Source organism: Poecilia reticulata, linkage group LG14 (genome assembly GCF_000633615.1).
Source record: "Poecilia reticulata strain Guanapo linkage group LG14, Guppy_female_1.0+MT, whole genome shotgun sequence".
Classification (NCBI taxonomy): domain Eukaryota; kingdom Metazoa; phylum Chordata; class Actinopteri; order Cyprinodontiformes; family Poeciliidae; genus Poecilia; species Poecilia reticulata.
In genome coordinates, this window is record NC_024344.1 from 15,189,555 (window position 1) to 15,202,416 (window position 12,862).

At 43.8% G+C, this 12,862-nt stretch overlaps 1 protein-coding gene across 1 annotated transcript; it reads left to right on the top strand.

The window, feature by feature from the left end:
* The first annotated feature begins 87 nt into the window (after positions 1–87).
* Positions 88–12,849, top strand: efs (embryonal Fyn-associated substrate). Its single transcript, XM_008427998.2, has 7 exons — positions 88–177; positions 1,658–2,989; positions 3,105–3,227; positions 6,404–7,339; positions 7,417–7,482; positions 10,373–10,630; positions 10,721–12,849. Exons 1-7 carry the CDS (start codon positions 166–168, stop codon positions 10,904–10,906), a joined length of 2,913 nt encoding a protein of 970 aa, XP_008426220.1. The 5' UTR covers positions 88–165; the 3' UTR covers positions 10,907–12,849.
* The last annotated feature ends 13 nt before the right edge of the window (positions 12,850–12,862 follow it).

Consider the following 12,862-nt stretch of genomic DNA (forward strand, 5'->3'; position numbering starts at 1 on the left):
CGTCCAGAGCCAGCTGTGCCTCGGCAGACAGTCTCCCTGCTGCTGCCCGTCAACACATCCGACAAAAATCACTGCAGATCTGATCTGATCTGCACGGATGGGCTGAGCGATCGGAGCACTTAAGTTTCACAGTTTCTCAGAGAAATATCTAATGAGTTTGGAGTTATGTCTGTCTCTGTAAGTACACGTCTTTCCTTTCTATGTGCATGGATTTATAAAAAAAAAAAAGCCAATCTTTCTGAGGTGGACAGATGAGATTATAAATGACTGACATAAGCTGAAACATGATGGCCACTTTTTAGCTGTTGTAGATTTTCACTATATTTTTTTTATGGGGATCCTTATTGCCTCCATTACTATTTTGAGGGAGGGAGGGCAGCTCCCTCATGGCTCATTGGAGCCTCTCTGTCCCTGATGGGGGTTTGGTTTAGAAAATGAAAGGGGGTCTGACTCTCTGGCTTTGGGTTGGCAATTAAACCCTAAACAGCCAGGGACAGATGTGCCTCTCATCCCCTCCCCCTCCCTCTCATCTTGCTCATTAACATTAAGCTCCCGTGTCCATTTGATCATTGATCCACCTCCGACTGCTTCCCCTCGTTCTCTTTTGGCCATCATTACTAACCCAGCTGGGGATTTTGAGATTTGGATTTTCTGTGTGTGTGTGTGTGTGTGTGTGTGTGTGTGTGTGTGTGTGTGTGTGTGTGTGTGTGTGTGTGTGTGTATTGCTGTGCTTTGTGGTCCACCAACTATCCTCCCTTTTCATTCAGATGTTCTGAATTCTTCACTATTCAGTGTCATTTCTCCCCATTTAACCGCTCTAAACAATCAACAAACTTTTTCTGACTTGGCAGTACCATGTCAATATGACTCTGGGTTATTTCTCCACTTATAATTAAATAATTATCACTAATTTAAAACGAGGTCAAAGAGATTTGGGATTGACCTTTTGAACCGTATTCAGACACTTCTGTTGGCAATTAGTGTGGTTTAAGTATGTTGTGTGAATTCGCTCTGAGATTCCAACAGACAAATGTTTTTACCCACAACACTTGGCTCCAAGTCAATTCTTTCCTTCATCAATATGACCAAATGTTCCCAAGACAGATGCAAATTGACGGCTATTTTTTGTTCCCATGAAATGTCTAACTCTGCAAACAAGCAAACAAAATCAAAAAAACGAAAAAACTTTGGTTACCAATTTCTTGGTACATCTCTCATGCTGATAACTTATCATACACTTTTTATATTTACATTGAATATATTTCATTTGCCTTAATTAGCCTGTAGATTGTAGTTGGGATTCATATGAATTCTGAGAGATTATAACCCCAGATCACAACAAAAGAAGTTTCAATCTGGACTCAAATAGCAACGTTTCCTTACAGCAGAGATCGAAGGAATACAAACAAATATTAATGGTTATGCAAGGTAATAAATGCACTCTGTACTCTCTTAAAAGTCAGGTATGAAACAAGCAAAATATGGTGACATAATCAACTACTGCTCACTACCGCTTGTTGTGTAAACACGTGAGACAGGACAAACAGGTGTAACCGTACACTGCAGACTACAGCTCTCTTTCATATTCTAGTTGGCGTTTTATTAGTGAATTAGTAAGTATTCAAAGTCTCCACTGTCATTCCTCCTCTTTTTCTAGACGGTTTTGGCTAAAGCCCTGTATGACAACACAGCAGAAAGCCCTGAGGAGCTGGCTTTCCGAAAGGGCGACATCTTGATGGTTCTGGATCAAGAGAAGACCGGCGGGCCAGGCTGGTGGCAGTGCTCCCTGCATGGCAAACAGGGCATTGTTCCCGCCAACCGCCTCAGAATTTTGGAGACTGCTCCGCCGCCGGGCTCTGAGGCTGGTCCCGGACTGAAGGAAGACTCTGTGTACCTATCCCCTGGCCTTCCTTTGGTTCGGACTGCTGTCGGCGGAAGCATGGACGTTGCTGACGGAGTATACCTGTCGCCGTCTGCCACAGGCGAAGGTCGAGGCGGGGGAGTCGCGACTCGGACTGGAGAGCTACGCAGAGTGGAGGCCGGCCGGCCGCGCTCACACTCGAGTTCTGGCACTCGCCCCAGACCGGACTGGGATATTGGTGTGACAGGACGGCCACGATCTCCGTCTTTAAGGGGGCGTGGTTCAGAAATGTCTGGAACTCTTTACCAGAAGCCACTAAGTCCCATGCCTTCTGTAGCTCCGCATGCCAGGCAGCCTGGAGTTTTGTTGGCTTCAGAATCTGTTTACCTTTCTCCCAGTGGCGTCCCAAGGGCTACCGATGAACCAGAAGACACTACCTATCTTGTTCCGAGAGACAAGCCAACAGTAGGACATTCAGACGACTGTTACTTGGTGCCCAAAGGGACGCCGCTTGCAAGTGATGATGTTTACCAGTCCCCAACAGGTGGTGGTGTGAGCAGTACTCTCTGCGCTAACGGCACCTCTGGAATCAGTGTTACACCACAGCCCAAAGCAAGTCAGGACACACCTGGAGTCTACCAAACGCCTACCCCTGTCGGGTCAAACCTACATCGGCCACCCGCCACAGTTCTGGCTCACCAACACCCATCTTCGCTAACCCCACCCCAAGCATCTCCCCGACCCTTGCTCAAGGGTCTTCCCCCAAACTCTGCAGCTGGAAGGGGCAAACCCGGTGCGGCTAGTCACCGGGGTTCCCCTTTTTCAATCAGAGCAGGGCAAGTGAGGGCTCCGGGATCACCAAACTTTGCCCGCAAACCTCCTCCACCAGCCCCTCCTGTCAGAGGGGTCACCAGGAAAGAAGCACAGCAAGCATCGCCTCAGTTGGTCGCCTCCTTCCCCAAACCGACGGCTCAGGCAAGTCCCGCGGGCCAGCCGCAACCAGAGGACAAGCAAATCAGAACTCCCCAGGGTAATGGAGAAAAGATGAGCAACGGCCTGGATAGAAGCGGCGGAGTGCCGAATAAAACTGGAGAAAAGCAGGATTACTTGGATGCTGCAGATGACCAGGTATGGTGTGCATGTCTTTAAACTTACTTTTATACCTTACGTCAGTTTTTATGATGAATGATCTTATACAGATGTACAGTCATAGCTTGATGTTGTCCTCTGCTGCCATGTTTAGGTGTATGACACCCCTCCAAGTGGCAGGTGGCAGCAGCCGATCCAATCTACTTGCGTAGAGGATGTCGATGGCATTTATGACACCCCGCGCAGCGTCCAATCACAAGCTGACCCTGAGACAGAGGTAAAGCAAGCATTTAATTTCTGGTATGTGACTTAAAAGACGTGAAATAGCTTTGAGTTCAATGTTTTTAAAGAATCCGAAAATGCATTTAAAATCTTCAGTTAAATTCCATTAATAATCCTCACCCTTACCTATAAACTGTAAAGTACCCCAACGGCCATTAATGGGAAGTAGAAGCCAATTTTTCTATCATCTCATGGTTTTAAGTTATTTTAGTGAGATCCCAGAGTAAAACAGTTAGATGCTGGAAGTTTCTAAAGCTGCATTGAGAACTCAGCCCCTTCCCTACCTGTTGCTACACACTGCAAATGAGTGAACTGAAAGAAAGCTGCTACACTAAAACAGACAAACTTTGCTGTTTTTTATTTTATTTTTTATTTCAGTACATGTAATTGTGAGGCATATATTCAGATAAAATATGATTTAACAATATGTTAAGCAATTGTGAATAACATTATACCATAAAATCCTGGTTTTTACTGAGAATCTGAGTCCAGTCTACACCTTAAGGAAACCTTAACCAAGTTTTAAACTGTCCACCAAACTACCCTCAAAAAGCAATGATTCCTCAATTTTATTTGCCATTTATCCAACAGTAACCCCAAAGAGACATTTGATACTTTCTGTAATTACTTAAAATTCTGAAGTGGAAAGCCAGAGCTCCTCCACAGCTCAGAGTTCAGATTAAATATGGCTGCCACTTATGGAAAACATTGTCAATGTCGCAGGAGTAAGTTATTTATTTGCACGTCTTATTTTTTTTTCTGTTTTATTTAATAGCAATTTTAGTATTGTGCAATCTCTATGTGTGAGCAAGTTCCTTCTGTGTTTTAAATGCATAGACTTGAGAAAAATATGTGATTGCCCTGCACGGCTAACACCTGTTTGCACCAGAAATGAGGAAATGCCAGTTATTTTGTGACTTTCCAACTGTATGACGTCAAGAAATTTGTGATGTACCGATTAGGTTATTTATCAGCAAATACCAGTTTCCTTCTAAACCTTACCTGGCATTTTCAGTTTCTTTTTTAATATATTCTGGTTAATTGAGGTATAAAAAAAAATCATCTGATTCCAGTCCCGGACTCTGACAGATCGGTGCATCCCAACAACTAACCTTTTTGAATCGTTACCAGACTCGAGATCACAACATAAGTGATCAGGTCCTGTTCAATCCTAAAAAAAAAAAACTGTAGAAAATGTTGTATAAAACTGGGCTACTCTCAATTTTAGGGTCTTCCTATAACTTTGCCACTTTTCTTTTGATTTAGAACAACAATCTAACTAGCTTGGAAAAGGTTCGTGAAGGAATTGCTTCGATCGGCTGTGTTTTACAGGGGCTACAAATGCAACTGTGCTGTATACGTAATCCTGATAGTTTTGTGACATTCGTTGCAGTCATTAGTTTAGAAATTACTGCAAGCTGTGGTATTACTCTGGAATTCATGTCTGTACAAGCGCAGTGGGTCGTGAATGCGAGAGATAACTATCACATACCCCGTCACTATTTCTTCCCACATACCACCATTAGTCTGCCTCCCTGCCCCCCTCCAAGGCGGGGCCACACCTGTCTCTGTCGGCTGGGGAAGCCTGTCTATCCAGTCCAAATGTTGTTACTATTTTCTCCCAGTCACACCCATGTGTGAGGGCCATTCTACGGTTGTCCCACCACCAGCACTACCACCACCCTGACCACAGTGGCCTCCCCTTTAATCTTAGCTCAGAATGTGTGCCAGCTGTTGGACTGTTTTTTTCCCTTTTGTCCCGATCCTCCCTGGTCCCAAATGTAATTGCAGATACAGTTTCTTGCTGTTATTGGGTGTACAAAAGTGAGTGGACAATAATTAAATAGGTCAGTAATTCCAAATGTTGTATATATTTGCTGATCTTTGTGTGATTTTCTTTTTTTTTTTTTGCTCATTTCAATTTTATTCTAGACTTTTTGATAATCAAAAGTGCAGTATTTTACTAATTTAAACGGCACAGACTCCATCTAAAAGTGCAGTTAGGGCGAGTTTTTATGAAGTAAATTAAAATAGCAATATTCTAAAAGTTTTCCACTTCTCATGGTTGTGTTCTCGTACAACTCAACTAAAAACGCCAAAATCTGTTGGGAGGGAAAAAGGTAAACCCCCCCCCCCCTCTAAAAAACCCAATTATTTGATTGCATAAATATGCGTCCACTTAAGCTAACACTTTGTTGAAGCACTTTTTGATTTTATTTTATCTCTCAACCTTCCTGAGTTCACAGCTGCCCTCGGGTATAATGCATCTGGTTAACCTGAAATGAAGTTCAGCACTGTCTTGTATCCTTTTGTCAAACCCATGGTGTGCAGACAGGTTATGTAAGCTTAAAGGAGCTCATTGTTCAAAGTATCTGCTGACCGGTGATAAATAAAGACCCGCTCACGTCAATTGGAAACAGTTTTTTAACCAGGAGCAACCAGGAACATCTTGTAAGTGTTGGCTGTGTTTCACACCTGACAGCAATCACCTCTCTTCTCCATATGTCCGGACATCCAGGCTTATGTGGCTAAAACCGTCCAAAACAATGTGGATTAATGTGTTATGGTCAGATAACAAAACTTAAACCTTTCTGTCTGTTTGTCTCTGGAATAACACTAACAAACATACTAATGGGGCAACTTTTCCTCAAATGGATACAACTCAGTTTTGACTATGAGCATTCAGGTATCTGCTTGGATAACAAGACAATAATCAACACCAGAATGACCTCACCAGGAGAAAAGTTTCAGAACAACCCGACAACGATCCAGATCTGAATTTGACACAAAATCTAAGGAGTCTTGTGAAGAGGCTGCGGCAAGAGATAGCTGCAGAGTCTGATAGATTTAGGGGATGCTTGCAGGGCGTAGTGGGGAAATATTGCCAAGTGGGGACGTGGCCTGCAGATAGACTCCTATTAAAGTTTTAGATTGAGGGTGTTCACACTTATATAACCAGATTGCTGCTGCTTTCTTTTATATATTTTTCTCACCAGCAGATTTATTTTCTTAGTGGTGTTGGTAAGAAGTTCTCAAATGCATATTGTTTGAGAGAAAACATCATCCTATCATATTCTCCGAGAATTTTCATTTAGCTTTTCCTCATTTCCACAGCTACAAAGTCAAAGGAATATGAATTTGGTGAAAATGTGTTGTTTTCGCCACTTGTAGGTCTATGACGTCCCCACAATCACTCTGATGAAACCCGCGGCAGACATAAAGCCTGAAGAAGACGAGGACGAAGTCTACAGTGTCCCCACTCTTCCAGGTGTCCCTCTGGTGCTGGCTGAGTCCACCGGCAGCCTCCCCACTGAGGACATTTCGCACATTGGACAGGTCTGTTTTGTCCCAGGACCCGACAAACGAGCCAGCGGCGGAGATCATAAACAAGACTCCACTGAGGTCGACTGTGGGATCTACGACATGCCCTCCCTGACCATTGAAGTGCTTCCCCATTCGTGCTCGTCCTCCTCCTCTGCCTCCACTCGCCGCCACTCTGTTTCCAGCAACGGCTCTGGCGACGTCCAGTGGAAAGCTTCGCTGTCGAATCTTGTCCACTCGCTGCTGGGCACCGCCTCGTCCCTGTCCTCGCGGGACCTGGCTACGTCTCTGGCTGAGATCCTGTCCACCTGGAAGGCCAGCCACGCAGGTGACCCTCCGCCGCCTCTCCAGCAAGCCTGGGTTCGGCTTTCGGACGTGCTTCCAGCGTTGTCCGCCATCGGGAACGCTCCTCCAAACGAGGGGCTCTTATCGCTGGTCCAGCGCTCTCTAGAGGAGTCCGCCCTCCTCCTGCAGGCTCAAGGGCGACCTCGTCTGTCTTCCCAGGAATCTCTGTCTCGCAGACCCTTGCCAGCGCTCCCAGTGCCTGATGGGAAGTCATGCGGCGGTGGAATGGGTTCTCGTAAAGGCAGCTGGATCCAAGAACGGCCCCTTCCTCCCACCCCTCAACCTATGTTTCCTTTGCCTCCATCTCCGGCCTGCGTCACCCTAACGATGGGCCCCGTTAACGGAGAAGAGGACCCCAGCAACGAGTACGCAGGGATTGGCTTGACCCCAATCCCTGCCCCGGTTCCTTCAGGAGACAGTGTTGGATATGTCAAACTGCAGGTCGGTCCAACGGTCACTGTTTATGAGCGAAGAAGTATTCACGGTCACCACTGACGGTTCTCTGTTCTCCATGCCAGGGTAAACCAGATCTTCCTCCCGATGTCCTCTCTGAGAACGGACAAACTTTCACCGGAGAGCAAAGGGTGAGTAATTTCCGCAATGTTAATCACCTCCACATGTGGAACAAGGAAGTACGCCGTGGTTCGGTTGTGGTCTTACAAATTGAAAACGTCTTTTGGTCCTCACTAAGTCATGGCAATTAGAGAAATATCGCAAATTAGTTGTCAACTGCGAACTCTCTCGAGTTCTCACCGCTGCATATCAGTCATGTTTAGGTCTAGACTTTGACTCATTCATTCATTAATTATGTTGTTTTTTAGCCCCTCTGTTGTATATTTGCAGCTATGTTTAGTGTCAGTCCCCTGTTGCATGACCCACTTTGGACAAACTCCCTTTGCTGGCCTCATGTTTGACTGTAGAACTTTGACATGGAGCAGAGTTCATAGGTGACTCAATGACCAAAAGGAACAAGCTCAAATCATAACCCCTTCACTAGTGCGCTTGACGGTGGGTATGCATCGTTGAGCTCTTATGCTTGTTTAGTTTGGATAGGATGGTGCATTATGCCCAAAGATCGTCTTTGGTCTCTTCTGTCAGAAACACATTGTTCCAGAAGGAATGTTGGAGTCATTCTGTCATATTCTTTAGAAAGAATAAACTTTCTGCTTTCAGCAAATCTTTTTTTTTTAATGTCATACTTCAACGTGCCAACTCCGGCCTGCGGATCCAGAGAGGGAGCGTAGCAAAGTCAGAGCTCGGGATAAATTTCCTGGGAAATGCAGTCCGTGGAAGATTGGTCTCAAGTGTTTCCCCGCTTGAGAAAAAAAAAACTTTCTCACTGTGGGAGTTAAGGACTTTAAATGTTGTAGCTCTTCGCAGATTGATGGCCAGCAACAGGTGCTTTGGTGAAGTCACTGTTGACAACTTTCCACCTTCGAGCTGTGTTGACAAACTGCCAACGCTGCAGTTTTTATAGAGGCACTCACACCTGCAGCTGATCAGCAAGACCTGGATACAACTTTCCCTTTTAAAAAAAACAAATTATGGAAGCAGCAGATGTGCACTTTTCTTTTCCTTGTGTTTTCTTCTACTCTGTCTTTATTTTTTCTTTGCATTTCGAAAATGTAGGTTCTATTGTGTCTTTGTTCAGTTGAGAGTAGATTTTATTCATTTGAAGATTTTTTTATTATGTCTTGATATGTAAAGCCCTTAAAGCTGGAGTGCACTTTGTCTTTTTTTCCCATGACGGTACCACGCTCCCTCTGCCTGCGGTCACAGATGATTTATGCGCAAACAGCAGCTCCACTCGGATAAGTCACTTATTCACTCGGAGTTGACAGTGTGCTCTGTTTACTAGTAAGCACTGTGACTCATTAATCCAGCTAGCTGTAGCCGTTTGCCTCCCAATGCAGCGCGCGAAGACTCGCTTTGCTTCGCGTTGCCCTGTCGATCTCTGTCGAAAGTGTACACACAGACATTAGAAACCGTAATTAGTCACTCTGAGCGTCCAGCGTCAGACTCTGAGGTCTTGTTGTGCTGCACCAAACTGAAGTCACGTCTTCTGTGCAGCAGTCTGCATTTTTCCTGCTCCTCGCAGGGTTCCCTTGTCATCGCGGCTCAGACGAAAAACAAGAGTCCGCTTGTGAGTCTCAACAATCTGGCCTCACATAGTAAGGAGGCCGTAGGACAATAAGTGACAGAAAGCACAGTCCTTCCTTCAGCAGCGTCTCTTGTTTTTGATATACTGCGCCGAGTTGTGCGCTTCACTCCGACTTTTCAAACCATGGAGTTGTCCTACACTTTAAGGCAGGTCCCAATAACTGAGTGTGCCTTAAATAATAGTACTTGTGCTATAATTTAGAGAAATTATTGGGACTGTGTCACATGACCTTGTTTAGGCATGAATCATTTTCTAGGCTGCTGTTCCCTCACTCGAATCTGAATCTGTGCTGCCTTTTTGTTTTTGTTGTGTCCTCTGCTGTGGTTGTTTTAGATGTTATAATCATTTCTTTTTTTTTTTCATCACTTTGGTTGACTAAATGACCAAGAAAAAGGTATGAGTAAGAAGACGATGGTAATAGCCTTTTTTGTGGCTCAGTCTGGACTCTCATTTGGGTTGTTTTTATTTCTTCAGTGCTTTATCCCTAAATCGTGTGTTCCAACAATTTATTGAAATCTGGAATGCTCTTAATTTATCCACATTTTGCCAAGTAAAAGCCATAAACTTTAATTTATTTGATTAGAATTTTATGTAATGGAACAAAACAGGATAGAATATACGGGTGAAGTGGAAGGAATATAATACCTGAATGTAAAATATTCACTGATGAAAATCTGATAAGTGTGGCATGTTGTTTTAATTGCACATTTTACAGAGCGTCTCTGTTGTTTGTTTGCAGTCTAGAGACTGAAATCTTTGCCTGTACTAATTTGTAAAATAGCTCAACCTCAGAGAGCGCCAGAGACATTGATTTTCAAGTCCTGTCCCACTTTCTCAATCGTGTTTATGTGCTGGTATTTTGCCCGTACCAGCACATAAATGTGCTTTGATCTAAACTTTTTCATTAAAGGTGTTTCTGTATGTCTTGAGATTGTTGTCCTGCTCAAATGCTCTGGTCAATAACGATGCACCAATATCTTTAAAAAGCCTGAGCCGCCAAGTCGCTAAATATAAATCATCAAAGTATCGACCAATCTCCCAAAATTAACAAAATTGGGCACAAATTATTGGTACACGCCTACTGATCAGTACTCTCCTCAGATTATTTGTAAAACTTTGAAAACCCTATGCATCATGTTTGTTCTACTTCATAAATATATGAAAAATAGAGCCTTAAAAAATGCATTCAAGTTTGCAGAAGTAATGAGAAAAACTTGAAAGAGTATAAATACTCTCTCGAGTCATAGCGAGTTGAAGTCTTCTCCTCCATGTCTCTCGTTTCCACCCCTCACGGTTGCGTTTCCCCCGTGCAGCTGACTCCCTCGCCTCCTCTGCCGGTGGCCCTCTCCCTGGAGGACTCGGAGCTTCTCTCCTTCTACTCCTCTCAGAGCTTCGCCCACCTCTCCTGCCTCGCCGACGCCATCGACGTGCTCGACAGCAGCGTGCACGGCAACCAGCCGCCGCGCATCTTCGTTGCCAGGGGGAAGAGCCTCATTGTGACCGCGCACAAGCTGGTGTTCATCGGGGACACTCTGTCCCGCCTCCTGACCTCCGCCGACCTCCGGGCCAAGGTAGGCTCCTGCTCTTCCGAGTCTTCCCGTTGTAAAACCGCTCGAACCGAATCGAATCGGAGCAAACGTCGTGTCCTTCCTCCGTTTTAGATCACCACTTCCGGAGGGAGGCTCTGCCAGGTGTTGAAGGCGGTCGTCGTGGCGACAAAGGGTGCAGCACAAAACTACCCGTCGGCGACCGCCACCCAGGAGATGATGGACCGCGTCACCGAGCTCTACCAGCAAGCCGCCGGCTTCTCCACTCTGCTGCAGCGTCTGGCTGGAATATCGTCGTGATATTTCATTTCGCTTGTACAAACACTACACCTGTATTTTAGTGTCGAAATGCCTTATTTGTCTTTACACAATTATATATCCGTACCTTCGTCTGTGAGGGGAAGCCATACCCTGAACCACGTGTTTATCCACACTCCAGCTGTTGCTCAGCTGGGTTTTTTTTATTGCATTGAGTCTTTCTACAAAGAGTGTGAGTGTGTGTGTGTATGTGTTTTTTTTTCCTTTTTATGTCTGTTTGTATACTGACATTTTTGCTTTGATGGCAGACACTCGTTTTTTTTTCAAGTGTTAACTTATTGAATATTGAAATCCCTGTGAGGTTGAAGCAGTCCTTGTGGACCTGTTATTTTGGGAGCTTTGCTTTAATGCGCTTGCCACATTTCCTTTTCCTCTCACACGATAGCTGTTTTTCTTCCTTCCTTTATTTATTTAGCAGCCCCTGCTCCGAAAATAGTCCAAAAAGAAGGCCTTTTGTTCCGGTTCTGGCCTTCCTTTGTACAATGACACCCGATGGGCCTTTTTTCTTTCTCTTTTTTTTTTTTCTTCTTTCCTCATCGCTCTGAAAGCATGTTGACTTTTGTATTTCAAAGCAAGCACTGAACGGAAAGTTTACCTACGTCTTGACACGTGGAGCAGTAGTAGGTCCGTTTCCATTAGAGAGCAAAGGCAGTGTTCACAATTCCTACATTTGCAAGATGTGTCACTCGGCACATTCTTCGGTTCACCGTTATGCAGGTTATCACAGTGTCTGAGAAGTCACCGAATGCCAGTGAATGACTAATGATGGTTCGGTGAGAAATTACCTAATCCTGTTCTTTCCCACAGTGATGTGGAAGTATAAGGAACCTGTTGACCAAGTTCACCTGTTGGAACACGTCTCGTTTGGATGTGCACCTTCGCATGGCTTCTGCTTTGTCTTTAATCTTCTTTCTTCTAAGATGCCTACCAGTGATTTGTACTTAAGTAGATTTAAACAACCAGGCTGAGACCTTATTTCACTTCAGGATGTGTACATTTTTTACATCTAAAACCTGACTGTTGCAATGGTCGACGTGACGTTAACCCGACTCAGTGAAAACTGCAGCATAAATCACACTTTGTCATTAGGCCTAAAAAAAACAAACAAACAAAAAAGAACAGACGTGTTTTTGAACACTAGTATCTGTATGCTTACACTAATCGTCATTCTGAGTACTTTATGGCGCATCTCATACAATGCTAGCTACTAATTTATGCAACTAAATGAAGTCTGCACAAAAGGGCTTAAACTTAGAATATAGTTTTAACTTCTTTTTTTTCCAAAGTTATTTTAAATAGTCATTTATACAACTTGACTTTATTCTGCTATATCTGATACGAATCACCAGGGTTTTCATAGGTTTTGTTTTCCTTAAGGGCTGTGATTTTATTGTCTTGTTCACCCGCGCCACCTTGTGGTGTCCTGAAGTATTGCATAAAACTATCTGCTTCCCTTGTTTTATGTTAGAGCATTTTGATCGATAGTTATAACCATATTGTTAACCCTTTTTGTTCTGGACATTCTTGTTTGTATGATTTTGATTTGCTTCATTTTTATATATATGCAAATCCTTCATCTGGAATACTTGAGCAGTGGATTGCAATGTTACAATGTCTTTTTTTTTATCCAATATTTTACATGATACAGGTATGGCAATTTTTCTTTTCTACAGGTTTTTTCATAGATAAGAAACCATCTTTTTCGAACACTACATTTGCTGTATGTCTTTTGTATTTCTGTTCAGAATACAGAAAGAATTTTGAAACAAAACCAAACGTGTTTTCTGAGAAGAATTTATATTTAAAAGTGTATTTTACGTCTTATTCAAATTTTGTTAATAAGGGTCTTATTTATTGGTTATTTCCGTAAAGCAGTATAAATCCTAATAAAGTCACCTTTTCTGAATAAACCTCGACAAATCCCACGGCTCGGGACTG